This window comes from Halichoerus grypus, chromosome 13 (genome assembly GCF_964656455.1).
Source record: "Halichoerus grypus chromosome 13, mHalGry1.hap1.1, whole genome shotgun sequence".
NCBI classification, from domain to species: Eukaryota; Metazoa; Chordata; class Mammalia; order Carnivora; family Phocidae; genus Halichoerus; species Halichoerus grypus.
Window position 1 is genome coordinate 72970701 of NC_135724.1, and position 19755 is coordinate 72990455.

A 19755-nucleotide genomic window follows, 5' to 3' on the forward strand; every position below is an offset into this window, starting at 1 on the left:
CAGGTCTCACCAGCACTCTGGCTTTTCATCTTCACCTTCCCCCAGCAGCTTCCCACCTATGGGCCCCAGCCAGCCTTGCTAGGTTCTGCTAGTGTTTTAACTGGCCAAGGGCTAAACCATTAGACCTTAGGAACAGTAAGGAGCTCTATGTGGATACATGTTGGCTAGAACACACTCATTTTTACAAATTGGTCTGAATACAGTCTGGCTTCCCTGAGAGCAGGTGAAGGGCACCTTCTCCCAAAGAACAGGCTGTTTCTCAAACACCTGCTGGATGGTACGTGCAGCCTTCAGATTAGAATCATCTGAGCTCTTTAGGTACTTCATATACGTTAGGCAGAGTACATCCAGAAAGTGACTCTGGAAAGCCTGCCTCGGGGTTGAGGCCCTGAGGGAGGCTCTGAGCAGGTCACTCTTTAGAGCCCAGCCAACTCACCAGAGATGCTGGTCTGGAGACCCCAGAGCTGGACACTACCCAGTACCAACCTTCTCTAGGAAGGAACTGCATAATGTAGCTCTCCCACAGACCTGTGGGATGGGATGGGAAGGATGCCCAATAGTGATGCGGGGAAAGAAAATCCACCTCCGCGAAGAGCAAGAAACTAGTCAAGAAGTGACTAGGAACTATGGTCTTGCTTGGCTGGTTTGCAGATCTACAGAGCAGAGGTCTGGTGCTGTGTGTGGAGGAAGACCTCCAGTTAGGCCCATAACCCGGTCACGCCCATTTCAGCTTCTACCCCCAGGGTCTCTGCCCACCCACTCGCTCTCATCCAAGAACAGGCAGAAGCACTTTCCGGCCACCTCTCCCCGTGCCAACATCTTTCCAGCTCCCCCTGCAGGGCTCTGTGCTTAACCACCGCTGCAGATGCAGCTGATGGCTGCTGTGGGGTTAAGGGACCAGAGCTGGGGGGGGGGGGGGAATGGGGGCTAGAGGCCAGAGGTACTTTTATTTACTGTATTTATTACTGATGCTGTTTTTTGCATGAGGAAAACCCCCTGATTGTTAGGATGCCTGATTGCTTTGCCTTTGTAGCTTTAGAGATGTCAGGGGCAAAACCATCAAGGACATGTGTTTCAGTGCTTGGGCACTGTGGTGCGCCTCCTTGCCAAGGTCCAGAGTAGAACCGAAACCTGTAGTTTTCCTTTGCCAAAGTTCAGTTTCCTGGCAGCACCTCAAACTGTTGCTCTGTAAGAGGGAAAATGGATGAAGAGGGAATAAACCACAGGGCAAAGAATTAGAACGTGTTAGCAAATGCTACCATGCGGAACACTAAACTTTATTCACTTTATTTATATATTTAACAGTTCTAAAGTATTTACTTCTTGCTTTGACAAAAAATGAAAAATATAGGAGCACTGACTGACTCCTCTTTAGGAGAAAAGGGTTATATGTACAGCTACGGAGAGTTACGGTTCCTCCTTTACATACAAAGAAAAATATTAATAAAAAAGTGCTTCATTGATCGAAAAGGGCTAAGAGCTGCAAGCATTTATTCACACTGTACATCAGACCCAAGAAACCCGTATCATAACCTCTTGGCACCTGTCACTAGGAACTGCACAATCTTTAATTAGACTGACTTCTCCCTACCTCCACGGCCAGACCACACAGAGTGCGGAGAAGAACTACACCCTGTTTCACTAAATTCAGACTCTGAGCTACCTGCCGCCACTGGGAAGCCAGAGACTCACTCAGATGCTCTTGGCTTTGCCTGGACTAACAGCTCCAGGGGACACTCTGGGCCACATCGTAACCACACCCAGGCACACACAGGAGCCACCTTCCTGAGACACAACTTCCCTTGGCCAGGGAATTGCTTCCAAAGGGTCAGAGAGTTCCCTGGCCTCACCCCCATCTGCTCACCACAGTCCGCCATTACCAGTTAGCAGCTTTTAGCAGAGCCAAGCATGGCCCTTCCCCGAGAGGGAGGGCAGGCACAAAACATGGATGCCAAGATTACAAAGCACAAACCTAAACTCCTCTCCACCTTTCCCCACACTCACTCGACCATAAATACTCTTGATTTAAGGCTCTTTTTGGACCACATCAAAGCTTACTGAGGAAAGGTGCCCCAAATCTCCTACAGGCTGTGTCCCGATTTTCTAAAGAACCCTGCAGAGTCACCAAGTGGCCCCTCACTGCTGGCGGCAGCACAGGAGCAGGGCAGGGGGCCCGCTGGGCCCTTCCCACTGCCCCAAGAAGGGAAGGAGGAGGAAGGCTGATTGTATGGGACATGCTCCCTTTTCCAGAGGCTTGCACTCTAAAAGGCTGATTCTGCCCCTTAAGGGGGAGATCCATGATTTGTTTGGTTTGGGAATGGGGAACTTTTGGAACCCTGAGTCTGGATTTCCCTGTGCTGGTCAAGGAAGAGAGATTGTTTGGGGGACCAGGCCCCAGAAGGGGCTTCCAGGTGTGCCCGGGCTCAGGGCAGGCTTTGGCCTTGGCCACAGCAGCAGGACACTGCGTTCCGGCCAGTCTGCACTTTTATGCCTGAGGGTGGGAAGCACTACACAGCCTGGCCCAGGGAGGCCTACTCATGACAGTGAAGGGAGCCCTAGACCATCCAGGGTCAAGTTAAAAACAGAATCCCATGCAAGAGAGAACATGCGGGCCACCCCCATTCCTAGGCCCTCTCACTCGCCTCAGAGGAACAAACACCTTCCTTCCCCAAAGCGGGGCCTGGAAGGATTCCATTTATTATGTGTCCCTCCCTCCAAATGCCAATCCCATTTATCCGTGAGGTCGGACTGGCCTGGCTCCTCTCAGGAGGGAGACGGCACTCAGGGCAGTGCTCCGAGGGCAGATGCTTCAGCCTCCTCAGCAGCAAAGGTTTTTCCCACCAGCTCTGATGTGGCAATGGCACGAGAAATAGTCACAAACGTCAACCCTGGCTTGCTTCCCCACTCACTAGGTCTCGGGCCTGCACTGACTCCTGACAGCCTCCTCCCGTCCTGAGGAACCAAGCCAACCTTCAGCACCACAGGACAGCAGGTGGCTCAACAGTTTACAGGGGGCCTGGCAACCTCTGGTCTTCCATTAAAAAAAAAAAAAAATTAAGACAACCAGGGGACTTCTTTCTTTTTTGGAGGCAGAGGGAAGATGGAAAAGGGAGAGGAAAAAAAAAAAAACAGGAAAGAAAAATCAATCTACAATCCAGTGGTACATCCCAAATTTCTGTCACTCTGCACAGGTGGTTCCATGCCCCCATTCCAAAGTGCACGGGCCTCTCGGTCTGCCCAGGCTGTGTGGGCCTGTCAGAGAACAGCAGCTTGGCCTCTGCCCGCCCCAGGTCACTGAGCTTCAGTTTGAAGTGGCAGCAATGGGCTTATCCAGTTCAAGGTCAATGCTGGAGCTTGTGGGATGTAGGCTGCTATAGCAAGACTTGCACACTCGACTGGGTTCAAAGAGCTGCTGGCTGGGAACTGGAACCTTCTGATTACAACAACTGGAGCAGAACACATTCCCACAATTCCTTGAGATGAGAAGAAAAAAACAAAACATTGTTAGTTTCGGTAGTAGGTATGGTGTGAGGAAACCAACTTCAGAAGACAGACCTCTGTTGTAATTCGGAATGTGCTAGAGACTCCTCCAAGACTGAACTTTCATTGGTCTAACCCAGGAACAAGCCAAGCTGGGGGGGGGGGGTAGAAATTCCTGCCTAGTGTAATTGCACACCACTGTGACTTTAGGGCCAAGGACACTTGGCTGTCTCACCATTATGGCTCAAAGTTACAGGTGTACAGGAGGATGCTGCTCAAGAGAAATCCAGGAGAACAAAACGGCCCAGGGCAGGAGCGGCTACTAGAACACTGGCTCAGTCCTGGCCCAGAAAAACCCAGTTGGCCATACCCCCTTGGGCAATGGCCTCTGTGTAGCTTGTGGTCATAGAGAGGCCAGAGTCCAATGGAACTACCTCCGAGCGCTTCAGATGAGACAAACTACCTAGCCTAGCTGGGGAGTGAGGAGCGAGCCTTGTCCAACGGGCTACATCCCCAGAGGCTCGGAGGCAGCAAAATGGGAGAAAAGACCATTGCCATCTAGGACTGCCCTGCTGCCAGCATGCAAAGCCAGAAGACAAGCAACCAGTGACACATGCTCAGGGTGAAGGGACAAGAGCACAGATGAATACACGTGCACAAACACCCCCCCCTTATTAGATAGGTGTCAGTCATTTATGGCTCACTCCCCTGGCCCCATGCATCTACCAGGGAATATCAGAGCTCCACCTGAAGGCCTGACTACTCAGGGCCCCAGGCCTCCCTCTCCTCCTCCACTTGAAAGCCCAGCTCTGATGTGTCCGTGCAGCACAGGTGCACACAACCAAACAGCCGCCCTTCACAGCTAAGAGGAAAAGGAACTGGCAGAGGATAAGTTTCTGCCCACCTTACAACCCCACTTTGCTAGGCCCTAAAGTACAAATCAATCTCAATAAACCCAAGAATGGGAGACTTCAAGGAGCCTGACATAGCCCACCAAAGACTTGGGGAAAGCAGCTGAAGGGAAATCCTCCTCCTTAGCCAGCATCACTCACTACCTTTTCATTTATGCTCCTCAGAATCCAAACCCACTGCTGAATTAAGGACCACCTGGGCACAGAGGAGAGAATACTAAGTACCCTTTGGGGTTTTATATATATATATATATATATATATATATATACCATAAAAGGAAAAGCCTAGACATGGGGCAATGGAAGGACAGAGAACTAAAACAAACACACATAGCTTCATCTTCTAGAACGCAGTAAGCACCTCACGTTTCTGAAAAGCATGAATCAGCAAGAACCTGTGGTTACACAGAAAAATTACCTAAATCTACTTCTGAATGTCTGCATTTATTTAACATATCTGCTAGAGTTCATCCTGATATGAATTTGATCAGTTAAGCTTTTCTATCTGGCTTCTTTCAGGGGATCCTGACAGACCCTAAGTGGAACCCTCCACTAAAGTCTTCCATGCTAAAACAGGTCTCTGGAAAGACCACCTCTGTTCAGTACTGGTCTCTTTGTTTAAAAAAAAAAAAAAATTGGAGCAGCAATGCTGTCTGACTTGGAGATCATGAAGCATCCTCCTAGCATCCCACTGAATGACTACCCCCAAGGAAATAGCTCTGAAAACCCAACTGGCTCTGCCACAAGACCAGCCCCAGCTGAAGCACGGCTTCTCAGTCACAAGCAAGATGGCTCAGCTGACCTGTGTCATCAGGAGGGGAGTGCGTGGCTGCAGCCTGACTCGGCCCTAATCTCTCCTCAGTCAGCTGCTTTGGTTTCCCCCTAAGCCCACCTGCCTGCCTACGCTCCCAGCCCCAGGCTTCGTCCCAATGAGTGCAGAGAGGGGGAAATGGCAGCGTTAGTGTGGAGAAGTTATTATAGATGTGCAGACATCACAGACAGGTTGTTGCAAATGCTCACCACGTTTGATCAACACGGTCAGTGTCCCTGCAAGGAGGGGAGAGAGAGCTCAGAGGAGAAGCCAACCAAAGACATTTGGGCTTGGGGGGGCAGGGTAGGGAGATACACAGTCCTGAAGCATCATTACTAGACAAAGAGGTGGTTCCATTTTCTACCTGGGTTCACTCACGTGGGTGAGCAATGTCAGGATTCAGATGAACTTCCTATCCCAAGAACACTGAACATCCTCCAGTCAGTCACCACCCCAGCTGGGGCAAAGCATCTCTAGCAACTAACTACCCCAACCAAGAAGAAAGAAGTCAGGAGCCTTAAGGATTGAAGACTATGTCCTCAGCTGTCCCTACTAGTCCCCATAGCTAGGTCTTCTCACTACTGGCACAAGGAAAACGAGTTTGGGGTCAGGGAGCCGGGTAAGGAGTAGGAAAATGAAGTTCCCTGCCCATAGCAGGAAAACTTTTTTTTGCTCATAGCAGCCATGTTGAACGGGAAGAAATGGTATTCTAGGAATAAGAAATGGTAGTCTGGGTGGTGGCTATTGCTCTGCTAATCCAGGAAGCAAAACAGAACAAAAGGGGACATCATTTGCACATTTTAAAATTTAGTCATGATCACTCCGAATTGGGGGGAAAAAAACCCCACGAAATGCAAACACCAATTTCAGAGGCACAAAAGATGAGTTGGGGGCCTACAGAGCCCAGGATCTGCCTCAGATGGGACACCGCCAGCCAGACGCCTACATCTCTCCAAGCTGCAGGCCCTGTGGGCCAAATCTCAGCCTCCAAACCCTGGCCCACCCCACCCCACCACACCCTCGAGCGGCACCTGCAGTGGTGCTTCCTGCTGGCGAGCCAGAAGGCGCTGTCGCACGCATAGCAGTGGGCGGCCAGGTGGTCCGGGAGCCAGCGAGTCATCTGTAAAACAGAAGGGGCCAGGTCAGTCACGGGAGATGGGCCATGCAGCTGGAGCCAGCAGAGCCGTGCTGGGGGCGGCAAGAGTCACAAGGACCATACTGGCTCCGGTGGCAGCAGCCCAGCAGGTTGATGTCAGCAATACAAGAAAGGCGTCCAAATCGTTTCCCTAGAGGGGACTCCAAACTCCCCTGAGATAAAGTATCAGGCAGCAGCACCCTGGGTCACTATGAGAGCCGGCAAGGCTCCAGTTCACAGAGGCAAGGAGGAGAGAGGACCAGCTTGCTGAGTCTCCCTGGCTCAGAAATTCTAGGCTTGATGGGGATTCACAGAGGCTCAAGGCTAAGTGTGCTATGAGGTTATTCCTTGGCCAGGTGCACGGGACAGGGATGGGGGTGGAGAAGAACCATAAAACAGTTGCATGGACGGCACTCAGAACAGGGGCTGAGCCTGTACCTCCGTGTCCTGTTTATCCACCTGCTCCCAGCTGGCTTCAGAGAAAATCTCTGTGCTGCAGCGAGACAAACAGTTCTGATCCAGATTGCTTTCCGAGTCGGGGATTGAAGTCTGTTGGCAAACAAACAGAGCTGAACAGAATGAACCTGGCTCCTCCCAGGAGAAGAAAGGGCTTGGTAAAGAAGAGAGCACTGGGGACTTCAGGCGGGCCTGAGCATTAGGGCTGCCAGATCTGTTGGCGCCTCAGCCATCAAGAAACGGGTTGAGCAGGTGCAGAGACAGGGTTGAACTCAGGTGGAAGAGAGATGCACAGGGCTAAGGCTGTGTGCAGTGACTGCAGGGAAAAGATGGGCCTTGGGTTCCAGGAAGTGAGTGGGGCAGAAACGACCAGGAAGGCGTGTGAACTGAATGTCAGCTGTTCCAGTGAGTCTGTTGCTCCAGCCCTGCCACTTACATCTGCGTGTGCGAACTGAGTGCTTTGGGCACGTCCTCCTTTCTCTGAAGGACTCTTTGGGAAAATGAGAAACCACCATTAGTATGAAGGAAATACCGAGAAGTCAGTTTGAATTGAAAGTCGTTGGATGAGCCCGCCTTTCATGTACGCTGACTGCTTCAGAGCCAGGCTCCCGCTTGTACTCAGAACACATCAAGTCAGACCCAGCGAGCGAGGAGAGCATCTCCCTGAGAACCTCCCCCTCACGTAGCCTCACTTCCAGTCACCAGGCCCCATCAGTGCTAACTCCTCCACAGTGCCAGAAACCAGTCCCTTCTCCCCGTTTCTTCTGCCATCAGCCGCCACAGGGCAGGTACAAACATTTGTTAAACTAAACTTTCACAGCTACAGCCTGTGTTTGGGGCGCGGGGGGGGGGGGGGGGCTCACAGTTTACTAGCTACTGGGGTAGGACAGGCATTACAATTTGACAGGAATATTTGACATTGCTCTAATGTCATTCTGCCCAGGAGCTCATGCCCTTCCTTAAAACATGATCCTCTCTCCAAAGAGATCTGACCGACCACATACTGAGTGCTCTCTTCCTTATTCTAACTGCCTCAACAGGACACCTGCGGCACGTAAGCAAGGCGGGAAAGACCACCACGCAGACCGCCATTCACATGGCAGAGGCTGAGCTCCAGCCTCTCAACAGGACTACTCTGGACCTTTCCAATTCTTTTAGAAATCTGTACCAATCACCGTGCACCGGCACAAAGAGCGCCCGCCTCAGGGTGCCCTCTCCGTGGGCAGCTGCGGAGGCACTGTGGGCTACTCACCACTTCATCCCCGAAGTCCCCATTGAAGCGGAGGGAGCTGGTCAGGTACTGGCTCTCCAGGCGACTCCTCAGCTCCTGAACCTGTTTCTTCAGGGTCTCCACTTCCTGCTGGTGGCCTGACTCGATCTGACGCAGGCGCTGTTGGATAGTGTCCGTGTACACAGGCATGCCATCGTCGTCCAGGTGGCTGCGGGAAGGCTGCTCGGGGCTGCCCGCTGCAGATGGCCTCCCCGAGTGGCTGTGCAGCCACTTGTGGTGCAAGTTCCTCGAGTGTAAGTGGGCAGAGCCGCAGCTCGTCGCGGACAGCTGGCGGCTCAGTGAGTCCTTGCTCCTACCAACCTCCCCATTGGTGCAGTGCCCGTTGGGGGTGGGGTGCTTCTGGAGGGTGCTAAGCCCTGGGGGCTGCTCTAAAGCCTTATTTTCGGTCTCTGGGGCACCATTGCACACCAGCCCCTCTTTACATTCGGCTAAAGGCAAGGCACAAGGAGAATGCGCTGGGCTGTGGGTGCTGCCAGGGGAAGTCCTATGGACCACAGATCCCACCTGGGGCCTCTCAGCTAGGCTCTTCTCTGAAGGCCGCGGCTCCATGGTTTGAGGAAGCATGTCCTTGCCACTGAACCAGCCACTGTTGACCAGGCAAGGTCTATGATGGCCTTCGGGCCCACTTTCTGACTTGACTTGATCTTCTATTAACATGTCCATTGAACTGTCCGTCTCTGGTCCTCTGGCCTCAAATGGGACTTGGGAGGGCAGCAGAGAACTTGACTGTGAGGTACCATAGCCAACTTTTGCATCTACTGGGATTGGAAGAAACGCTTCCTCCCTATCTTCTGTAATAGCGCCTATTTGGGGCTGTTCCACAGGGACCTCCTGGGCATCCTCTCCCCTGGGGGACTCCTGGAGAAAATGGGGGAGAACACTGTGCCCACCCTGCTGCTCAGGAATACCCCGTGAGAACACGGAGAGGCTAGTGCCTGGATGGTTCGCCAGAGCAGCATCACCCAGTTCTAGTTCTTGAGGAAAGATAATGGCCGAGCCCTCAGGGGTCTTCACCCTGATCTCCTTTTCTAAAAGAGCCTCCTCTTTGACCTCCTGCATCTCAGTGCTCCCCCTATGGGCAGGCTCCTCTATCCCACTCTCCTCTTTGGTGGCCTCTTGCAAAATGTTCTCCATCTGCCCCTCGGCCACTCCAGCTGCAACAGACAGCTCAGCGCCGCCCAGCACTTTGGTTGGCTTGCCCGGGCTGTCAGGATCGAGAGGCTCCTCCCCAGGACCAGCCAGGCTGCTCAATTCCAGTGAGCGCCTGTGCTCCTGCCACTTCTCATTCAGACTTGGGTCACTGCTGCGCCGACTGGCTAGAGGCACTGTGTTGTCGCAAGCTGTAGTCAGATTGTCAAATGATCTAGTCTTTGGTAGCCTAAACAAAAGGAGTTCGAGGGAAATGAGAATCTGAGGCTGTTCAGAGGAAAGTAGGAGACAATGAGTTTTAACAGGCAGTTGTTTCATAATTGGGTCCACTGTAGCTACTCAAAGAGCCTTGGCATCTTTTAAAGTGAGGCTCAGACGGACAGAAAGGCAAAAAGCTCCAGGATGGGCCCTTCTAGTCGGCAAAGTTCCTCTCAACCTACCCAACTCGCCCTGCCCCACCCTGTGTCCATATATACAAAGAAACAAATAGCAAATACTATGTTTAAAAAACGTTCATAACACTGCTCTGTTTCTCCACTAGTGGCAAAGGAAAGTAGCACTGCTGATTTTCTGCTATTACAATATTTTAAATTGATGTATTTAGCAGTCTGAATTTAATAAAGTTAATTCTCAAGTGGCAAAGCCGAACTTTCTATATCATCTGACGGCATTTGCCTTTCAACCTCAAAAAGACAAATGATAGCGGAAAGGCCTCCAGGAGCACAGAGCAGTGGCTGAAACTCAAGCCAGAGGGTCACAAGGAACCCAGAGGTTTGCTCCATCACTGAGAAACCGCTCGGCGCATGCAGCAGAACAATATAGTGTAGGGCCCAACGCCCTTCAGGAAATGAGGCTCTTACGGCCTCGAACCCTGAAACCCTTATACCTTCTCTGAGAAAACCTGAGAGATCTAAGCGAGACTTGTGGAGCCGGACAACATCATGATCTCTAACCATGCCTGGATGTGCCCCAACACAGAAGTACACCCATGCAGGACTTGAGGCCTCAGCATCAACCCTGGGCTCACCTGCTCAGGGGCGGCTCATCAGGGCTGGTGCCAGGGGCTGGGTATGGTGCACAGCTGTCGTCCACGGGGGTGGATGGGGATGGGCAGGGCAGGTACACTGCACTCCACAGCATCAGGTTACGCACGTGACACACAGGGTACAGCACCTGAGAGAGCAGTGGGGATACAGGTTTAAACAAGTCCCAACAAGAAATGAGGGTCAAGAACAGTCACCAAGCTGGAACACCCAACAGGTCTGCACTCTTGTGGGCATGAAAATCTAAAGGATTTTTTTTTTAAATCTATTTCTTATTAATTACTTCTTAGGTCCCCTTTATTGAATGACTGACTTTCGTATCAGCTTAATTTGTTGCTTTTACTTCATACGAAGGTGAGTCATTCCACTAGATGGTGATTGTGTTTCCTGGTACAAAAACGTGGCTTCAGAAGACACTGTCAAACCTGTTTTATAGGATCATTTAAATTAATCATGTGAAAAGAAGGGAATTTTCTTCCTGTATTATGACTTCCCCAGCAGTGAAGCAAAGAGAGAAGCAGTTAGTGTAAATCTTTCCTCTGACTACTTAAATGTAGTGAGAAGCATATTAATAGTCCAGTGAAGCAATATAACCTCTGATCAACTTCCTTTTGACTTCTTTAGAATTTGAGATGCATTCTGACAAAAGGAATGTTACCATGTATCAACACAGATGTGCATGCCTCCTTTCCTCTGCTTAACAGCAGGTGTCCCTTTGAAGAAAAAAGTCTTAAAGGGCTTGCCAGTTGTCCACGGGGGGCAGAAAATCACACCGACACACAAGCTAACGTCACACACACTCTTCTGCTCTCGGAGACAGGAGCTGCAGTGCGTATCATCACCTGAGGACACTGGAAGGGTGCTGGGGGCTTGCAGGGGCACCCAGGGGATGACTTAGGTTCCCCTTCCACTTGTTAGAACATGCCAGGAGTGAGTTATGCTCTGACAGAGGTGCCAGAAAAGATTCGTGTCTGGAGTGCAAAATAGAGATGTGTATTAAATCAAACCACCCTGAGCAAGAAGTGGTTAGAAGCAGATCAGAGCAGCACTAGGAAACAAGCCTTCCTTGGGACAGATGGAAAAAAAGGGAAGCCACCCACCCAGAGACAACAGAGATGCCTTTGAGAAAACAGTCACTACCGAAAATGGCGCCCATACGTCTCCAGCCCCAAATTCCTTCTGCTGGTCGGAGAGGAGAGGCTGAAGGATACATACGGCTTCTGACTGAGATGAGTACAGCAGGTTTTTGAACGCCTTGTTGCCTGCCCGAAGCAGCGACCACACAGAACACGTCCGTTCCTGAGTGTGCTTGTCCCCTCTCTCCTTAGCGTTGTTGCACAGGAATGTTCCAAACAGGCAGGAATAGGTATGTTGCACCAGTTTCACCTGTGGGAGTCCAAAAGCCAGCCATAGCGTGTATGTTCTCCAGGGGAAGGGTAGCCCCGCTGAGCCCCTCTTCCCCAACATCCCTGAGAGCACCTCAGGATTCACACTCCATAAGGATGAGGGAACCAAGTAAGCCACGGAAGAGCTGCCTCCTCACAACACCAACCCCAGAGCGCCAACCCCAACCACTAGCATTCCTGAGTCAAAAGAGCAAAGACAGATCACTGGCACCCCATTTCTCTTGGCCTCCCTGGCAACCAGTCTGGCAAGTCCTAAGTTAACAGCCACACTCCAGAGTGACAGATCGTTATCACCCGGGTACAAGAGCAGGTCAGTGTACAATGCAAGTCTGAACTGAGAGCACACTTCTAAATAACTTTTCACTCAACAAAGCATTCCTGAGCATCTGACATACCCCAGACATTTCTATGGGTCCTGAATAGGCAACAACTCTCAGACAACTCTCCTGCCCTGATGGAGCTGGCTCTAGCTGTGGGGGAGGGGTGGCCACTGCTGTGGACCACAATAAGGCAGGGTGAGCGGGACAGGGCACAAGCAGGACAGCAGGAGAAAGAAGTGAGAGAGCAAGTTAAGAAGATATCTGAGGGGGAAATGCTCCAGGCAGAGGCAACAGCCAGCACAGTGGTCTTGAGGTGAGCGCGTGCTTGCGATTTCCAAGAAAGAGAAGGAGGCCAGTGTAACTGAAGGACATTGCACAAAGAGAGCAATGGTAGAAAATGAATCTAGACAGGTAACCTCTAGGACACCTCTGCAGGCCATTTTAAGGACTGACTTTTACTCTGTGTGAAATGGAAAGTCATTGGAGGTTCTTAAGCAGGGGAATGATACGGTCTCAATCATGTTTTAGAAGGATCCCTCTAGGGGCGCCTGGGTGGCTCAGTGGGTTAAGCGGCTGGCTCTTGATTTTGGCTCAGGTCATGGTCTCAGGTGGTGAGATCAAGCCCCACATTAGGCTCTGTGCTCAGCAGGGAGTCTGCTTGTCTGCTTGAGATTCTCTCCCTCTCTCTCCCCCTACCCCCTGCTTGTGTGCTCTCTCTAAAATAAATGAATGGATAAATCTTTTTAAAAAAATGATCCCTCTAGTTGCTGGGTTGACTCTTGGGGCAGGAGATGGTGCTACCTTGGACCAGCGTGGGAACAGTGGAGACAGCAGGAAGTAATCAGGTTTTGGATAGATTTTGGAAGCAAAGCTGCAGAATCTGCTGACAGACTGAACGTGGAGTGTGAAAGGGGGAGGATGAGAGTTGGGCAGGCCATATAAGTTTCTGCCCTAAATAAATGGAAGGATTGAGTTGCCACCTGGTGAGGCTGACAACTTCTGGAAGATCATATTTTGGGGTGGGGAGATGTAGAAATCAAGAACCAAGTTTTGAACAAGTGTGAAGTACCATTAGGACATCCACGTGGAGATACTGAGCAGTCACAGTTGGGTATGTGAGTCTGGAGTTAAGTGGAGAGATCTGAGCTGAAGACGGAATTATAAATGTGAGAATCATGGATAGCAATCAGAGCCATCAGACTAGATGAAATCCCCAGAGAGGCAGTAAGATACAGAAGCACATTGGAGGCTGAGTCCTGGAGCATTCCAACATTCAGCACTGGGAAGGTATTAAGCAGTAGCACAGGAGACAAAAAAGACCAGCTAGTGAAGCAGAGAAGGAAGGCAGAATTTGTGCTGGTAGTCAAATGAAGAAAGGGTTTCAAGAAAGGTGATGAAACAGTGCCAAAGAGTAAAATGAAGACAGTCAAAGATACAAACCTCTAGCTATAAAATAAATAAGTCCTGGGGATGTAATGTACAGGATGGTGAATATAGTTAATACTACTCTATTGTATATCTGAAAGTTGCTAAAAGAGTAGGTCTTAAAAATTCTCACAAGAAAAAAAAATCTGTGTGGCAATGGATGTTAATTACTTATTGTGATTATTTCATAATATACACAAACAGTAGAATTATTATGTTGTATACCTGAAACTAATGTTATATTGTCAATTATACCTCAATTAAAAAAAAAAAAACTTTTTGGGGTGCCTGGGTGGCTCAGTCGTTAAGTGTCTGCCTTCGGCTCAGGTCATGATCCCAGGGTCCTGGGATCAAGCCCCGCATCGGGCTCCCTGCTCAGCGGGAAGCCTGCTTCTCCCTCTCCCGCTCCCCGTTTGTGTTCCCTCTCTCGCTGTGTCTCTCTGTCAAATAAATAAATAAAATCTTTAAAAAATAAATAAAATAAAAAACTAAGTTTAAAACAACTCAAAGACTTTATGCAAACCTAACACACCTACATTCACTGAATGAACACACACTTCTTAGTGTTTTTAATTAAAACTGGGACAAAGAATGCCTTCTTATTAAATTCTAAAAAGAATCCATAGTTTCACATGAAAACTAGCCCGCTAACATTTGCATTAATACCCCCACAATTTTAGAAGGTCCCCAAAATGAAGAATTACAAGCCCAAACTCACAAGGAATGCTTCATTGAACTCAAAAGAGCAAGGAAATTGCCTCTGAAGCTGATGAACACAGTCAAGCCACTGCAGAAACACTGGGCAGCGCTCGTTCAGATCATCGGAGTTCTCCCCATGACCACACCGGTCGGCAAACTTGTGGCCAAAATCCAGCCACTCCATCTCCACAAGGACCTGGAAACCCTGCAGGGAAACACCCAGGAGAGACCATTCGTACTTGGAGACTATGACAGCCCTGAGCCTGTCAGGACTAACAGCAATAATCCCTTTTAGCAAACTCCCAGTAAGCCCAACAGGAGGCCCTGACCCAGCCCCATAGCCAAGGGCTCCATAGAATGGAGCTTAGGGCAATTTCCCACTTCCCTCAACTCCATTCCATAATCATCAAAAGGGTACTAAACATTTATCTAAGCCTTTCCTGAATCCATACTTTCATTCACTATACAGTATAAAAGCCACATTTTTTCTAAATTTAATTATTTTTATTTTAATTTTATTTCTGTATTTCGTGTTATACTTACAAAGTCTTATTTCTAATAGCTTTCCCTACCCCCAGATTTACATATTTTAGGGCACCTTTATGGCTTTTCTTACATCTTTAACCCAACATGTGGTTCTTTCAGAGTAGAGCTCTTTCTCCACAGAACACTGTAGTGATATCCCGACCCATTATCATAATGAGCATGCCAAGATCCTTCTACAGTAGCCCCATTTTCCTGGGGTAGCCAAAACTTTTCCAAGTAGATACACTGCGAAGGAAAACATGTCTGTATTTCTCAATACCTTGTTATACACACTCTGCTCCATTTTAAAAGGCACAGGAACTATGGGAGGCACCACCACAATTTAGCTCAAGGTAAAGGAGCAAGGGTTTTAAAACAAATTTCACTTTCCTTAGGCCTAACCACCAAGACCAAAACTGATCATAAAACCCTCCAAGGTTTCTCCCACTCATACTGACGTACCAAATCCTACTCTTTGGATCCACCCACCTCTATGGTTCGGTAATACGGATCCAGCAAGAGCTTAGCCAATGCCACAATCTGGGGAGTGCGATCCCAGCCATCTGAGCAGTGTGCTAATACCGGCCGCTGATCACGATCCACGGCGTGCACTACCAGAAGTGCCGACTTCAGAAGCACAGACAGGTGATGGAGCCATTTTGTGCTTTCAAGAGCTGACAGCCAACTATAAAAACAGAAGGGGATAAGGAAATGCTGGTTTTTATGATTTACTGCATCATGCCAAATACCCGTGAAATTAAAAAGCAAGTCCCAAAGATCTTTCCCTCCAAATAAAACACTGCCAAAACAAACAAATCTCTGTCTTTATAAAGCATGTACAAAGATGAGGCTTTCAGCCCTATTATGCAATAGAAGACAGCTTTAGAAATAGGACAGTAATTAATAGAATTTTTGTTCCAAAAATCTTATGGCTAGTTTCTGAGAATATCTAGTATTTTTCAGTCCATGGTAGTTATATATCCAGTATAAGCAGTTCTTTCTGGAGTCTTCTGAAGGAAATGAAGCCACTTATGACATTGAAAAACAGAAGGTACTTATATTTAATGATCAGCAACGACGCCCTACAAGTTCTAAAAAAAAAAAAAAAAAAAAAAAGTATAGAAAACTCACACAAACATGCCTATAAGGAGATGTAAGCCAGATGCCACAATCAAGAACAGTGCAGACAACAGCACCTGCTCCGCACACCCTAACACCTACCACTAAAATCTTGAATTTCTATGGACTAAAACTGAGCCCAAGCTAATGCCTGAAGACTCATATAAATTAGTATACCAATCACTACATGGTGTTATTGGACTTAACATAGACTGGATTCAGCAGGGATCTAGAAGAACCTTTTTTCGAAAAGACCTTTAGCAAGTATCAGATCCCAAGAATTACCCCTTGAAGTAATCACAAGCTGATCATGCTTGTTTTTTTTTAAAGATTTTTATTTATTTATTTGACAGAGAGAGTGAGAGAGGGAACACAAGCAGGGGGAGTGGGAGAGGGAGAAGCAGGTTTCCCGCTGAGCAGGGAGCCCGATGCAGGGCTCAATCCCAGGACCCTGGGATCATGACCTGAGCCGAAGGCAGACACTTAACGACTGAGCCACCCAGGCGCCCTAATCATGCTTGTTTTTTTAACTGTGTTATTTTGTTTCTTGTGCCCTGTCATGGATTCCACTCCCTACATGCCCACCCCCAAAAGCTCTGATTTCTCCAAAATGTGATCGGATTTGTGGTTCCACAGCCTCAAGCAAGTGTTGAGAGGCTTGGTTATAGCTGATATCATCACTACCAGGGCTTCCTTTGACTCACAAGGAAGGCTTCAGTACTGCCTTATGATTTGCTGCCAAATAGAGGCAAAGCATTACCTTTTTCCTTAATAAAATCCCAGACATTCATGTGGACCAGGTGAGGGTCAATTACATCTTTCTGACTCTGGATTTAAAAAAGAGCTTTTTAAGAAAGAATTTTAATATATGGAAGATGTTTGTGATCAGGTAGTACTGATTCTGTCCCTTTCATCATTTTATAAATAGGAAAACTGATATCCATAGTAATTAAGCCCCTTGGCCAAAGTCACACAATTAGTAGCAGATCTTCTGAGACCTTAGCCAGGCTCCTTCTACGCCCCACCTTTGTGGAAGAAAGCACTACTGGCTGGTTTCTGTAAATGTGTAGCAGATACAAGTTGCTAATCCCCAAAGCAGAGCAGCAAGCTCATTCTTTGGTCAGGCCTTTTCCCCAAAGACAACTGCTTCACTCTCTGGGCTGATTCCAACTGTGATGAATCTAATCACTTACTACCAGGAGTTAGTACAAGTGATTCAGGCAGCCATCTGATTGAATAAATCAAGGAATTCTTCAAAACTTGATGTGATCAGAGCTACTGAATAGAACCCAGGGAAAGAGCTATGGGCTCCAGTACAAACACCAGAAAAGGGAAAATTCTGTCTTCTCTGGCACCATTTCTGGCTTCCTGAAAGAGTAAAACAGGGGCTTTTAAATATTTATCTGTCCATATTTGTTTTACAGACCATTCCTGCTAATTTATCTTGTATTCAACCAGTTCCCTTAGGGGAAAGGAGTGTTACTTCACCTATCTCACTACAAATGCCAGCCATTCATTTTTAATAAGCAATAAAAATGTGGTAATGTTCTTAATAAATAAGAGGGGTAGTTTAGGAATCAGAAGCAAATGTAAAAGGAATTCACTGAATGGCAAGTTTAAAGAAAGTTTAACCCTTTTTTACAACATGATGAATAAATTTTGACTTTCAAGTAAAACGTCCCACCCAGTTCACAGCAGATAAGTGTCACCTACAGGACGTCAAAAACCAAAGAATTAAAAATGAGCCAAAAACAATGTAGAAGAGAAGAGGTCCCAGGAAAAACAAGAAGGCAGGGCTTCTGAGGACTGAGATCTGTTTTGTGCTCCACATCTTTAAACCTTTCAAAGGGCTAGATTTTTCTCCCAGCATCTCTTTTGTGCTACTGTGCTCCTAACACAGAAAGGGGAAGGCCCACAGGGACTAAAAGTAAAACTGAAGTGTACCAAGAAACAGAAGAAAAGACACCTCCAAACTCATTTAAAAAGGTGGGGGGGCAATGCAAAATGAAAGCTAAGGCCAAGGTCTTACTTTCCCGGATCTGGCATCTGTGTGCACAGCAACCGCAGAGACTGAAAACTCCTCCGAATTGAATGAATATTTGCCATCCCCATAAACACGACTTCACAGTTTGGGTAATACTCTGCAGAGAATAACAATAAAGAGAACAAAAATATGCTGAATTTAAAGCCCACATGGCCAAATTTAAAAGCAGCAAACAGGCTATAAAGCAAATCCATTATAGTTGCTAACTAACGAAATTGCAATGTTTGGATGCCTATTAGTCTAGTCCTTTTATGAAAGGAAAAACAGTGCTTGAATTTTAGCTGTTTTTGCGAAAAGGAAAGTTAGATTTGTGAAGATATGGACATAAAACAGAAGCTCTTCTTTTTTAAGAAAAAGAGCTAAAGCCTTCCATCTCACCCAGGTTGACTTCTTGGGCCACATCTAACTTTCAGCTCTGGAATCTCTTTGAAAAGAACCTGGCAGAACAATGCATTTTATGCATTCACATTTCACCTTCATACAACTGTTTTTAACTTCCAGTTGAGATCACATCCGAATACAGAGCTTGGAGCCTCTACCTGCTCTATCAGCACACAACTGGCACCGAAGGGGTCCCCCCCTTGGAGAAAGTCAGCAATCAAACAGTGGGGGTGCTACAGGTCAGGACAGAGGTGCCCTGCTAGAGCTCTGTATTTACTGCTTCAATTTCCACCCCAGGTTTTCTAAGTAGAAGCCATGTGGGAAGTTTTCTGTGAGGTCAGTGATGAGTAAACCCACTGTCAAAGGCAACAAAATCTTTTAGAAGGCTGAGAAATTGAGCCACTAAAGAAGCAGCTTCCAAACATGAACAGGCCTTATTACAGAGAGGATTTACTTTATCACCTAAAGGTTAGGAAGGAAGATTATTTGGTTTCACTGCACCTCCTCCTCCATTTCTTCCCTGAAAAGAAACTAGGCTGGACTCACAAGAACAATGTTAGTGGACAAAGCACCATATACCTCACCTGGGCATTCACAGCCTCCTCCTTTGGCTCGGTTTGCCACAGCTGCTGCATAGGAACGTGCATCCAAGATCAAAAGCTTCTGCGGTTGGATGGCTAAACTGTCTGCTCCTGAAGCATTTGACAGAGAAGAATCTAGGAACATCAGGAGTGGGGATGAAAAACTAAATGAACCCATCTCTCCCAGAATTGTGCAAAATAAGAACCCAAAACACCTATTGCAATACCAAGAAACAAACAAACAAAAACCTCAATTAAGTGAAACCCACCTAACCAGAACCCTCGATACATAGGACTTCTCTCTTTATCTTCTGTTTTGCCTACAATCTCCTTTATCTCATGTCTACATGTATAGTCTTTTAATGAAGTCTGGTGTCTCCTGCCATGGTCTGGAGAAATTCCAGGTCCCCTATCATATATATACCCCATTCTTGTCACAATGACTAGAAAGACAACCAACAACACTAGCCCTCTTAAGCCAAGTCTGAAACAGTCTTCTGGTTCTTTGTCAAGACCTATGACTCCTCAAATAATCCCATCAACTAAAGCTTCACCCTCTCTCTCCTATAGAACAAATTATAGGTCTTACAAGGAAAAGGCCATTCAAGAAAAAGTTCTCACAGATACTCTAAAAATTGCTGCCACTGGATCCAGGGAGCATCTTACCAAACTCCACATCAGAAAGGTCTCCCGCATTGGGAAAGTCTCGAGAACTGTTCCTAGTCGACAGCTTGCTGCCACTGGATCGGGAGTCAGAGGCACAAGCTTTGGCTACTGACTGCACCAGGTGCTCATCATCAGCATTTCGCCAGCCCCACCAGCTGACCTCCGGCTGTCCACAGCGGGCAATGACGGCTCCATTACTCTGGTGCCTGTGCAAGGAACAAGACACAACAATTGTCTCCATCTCAGTGGCCCCATTCCAATGCTCTGTGCTCACACAAAAGTAAGGTAGTGGATTTTAAATGCCTTAACGAAG

At 47.9% G+C, this 19755-nt stretch overlaps 1 protein-coding gene and 1 long non-coding RNA gene across 15 annotated transcripts in view; one reads left to right on the top strand and one right to left on the bottom strand.

Annotated features, from left to right (window-relative positions):
* LOC118555194 (uncharacterized) overlaps positions 1 to 19755 on the top strand; it is a 96503-nt gene that overhangs the window by 69029 nt on the left and 7719 nt on the right. Inside the window, exon 5 of one of the 3 annotated variants that reach the window (XR_013443471.1) lies at positions 2913 to 3142. The exons of the other annotated variants lie outside the window; for them this stretch is intronic. This is a non-coding gene — a long non-coding RNA (uncharacterized LOC118555194). Of the gene's footprint in view, positions 1 to 2912; positions 3143 to 19755 lie in introns of those variants that run through there. 3 annotated transcript variants of the gene reach the window in all.
* Positions 1257 to 19755, bottom strand: part of MTMR3 (myotubularin related protein 3) — a 137824-nt gene continuing 119325 nt past the window's right edge. For 4 of the 12 annotated variants that reach the window (XM_036123175.2, XM_078060786.1, XM_036123176.2 and 1 more), the window contains 13 exons: positions 19443 to 19648; positions 18780 to 18911; positions 17800 to 17911; positions 15141 to 15336; positions 14146 to 14331; positions 11492 to 11662; positions 10261 to 10406; positions 8046 to 9462; positions 7230 to 7283; positions 6776 to 6886; positions 6234 to 6322; positions 5412 to 5438; positions 1257 to 3473 (listed from right to left, as the gene is read on the bottom strand). In XM_036123175.2, the coding sequence (XP_035979068.1) occupies positions 3302 to 3473; positions 5412 to 5438; positions 6234 to 6322; positions 6776 to 6886; positions 7230 to 7283; positions 8046 to 9462; positions 10261 to 10406; positions 11492 to 11662; positions 14146 to 14331; positions 15141 to 15336; positions 17800 to 17911; positions 18780 to 18911; positions 19443 to 19648 (3019 nt within the window). In that variant the 3' untranslated portion in view covers positions 1257 to 3301. The remainder of the gene's footprint in view (positions 3474 to 5411; positions 5439 to 6233; positions 6323 to 6775; positions 6887 to 7229; positions 7284 to 8045; positions 9463 to 10260; positions 10407 to 11491; positions 11663 to 14145; positions 14332 to 15140; positions 15337 to 17799; positions 17912 to 18779; positions 18912 to 19442; positions 19649 to 19755) is intronic. The other 8 variants (XM_078060789.1, XM_078060791.1, XM_078060788.1 and 5 more) reach the window with 5 other exon arrangements.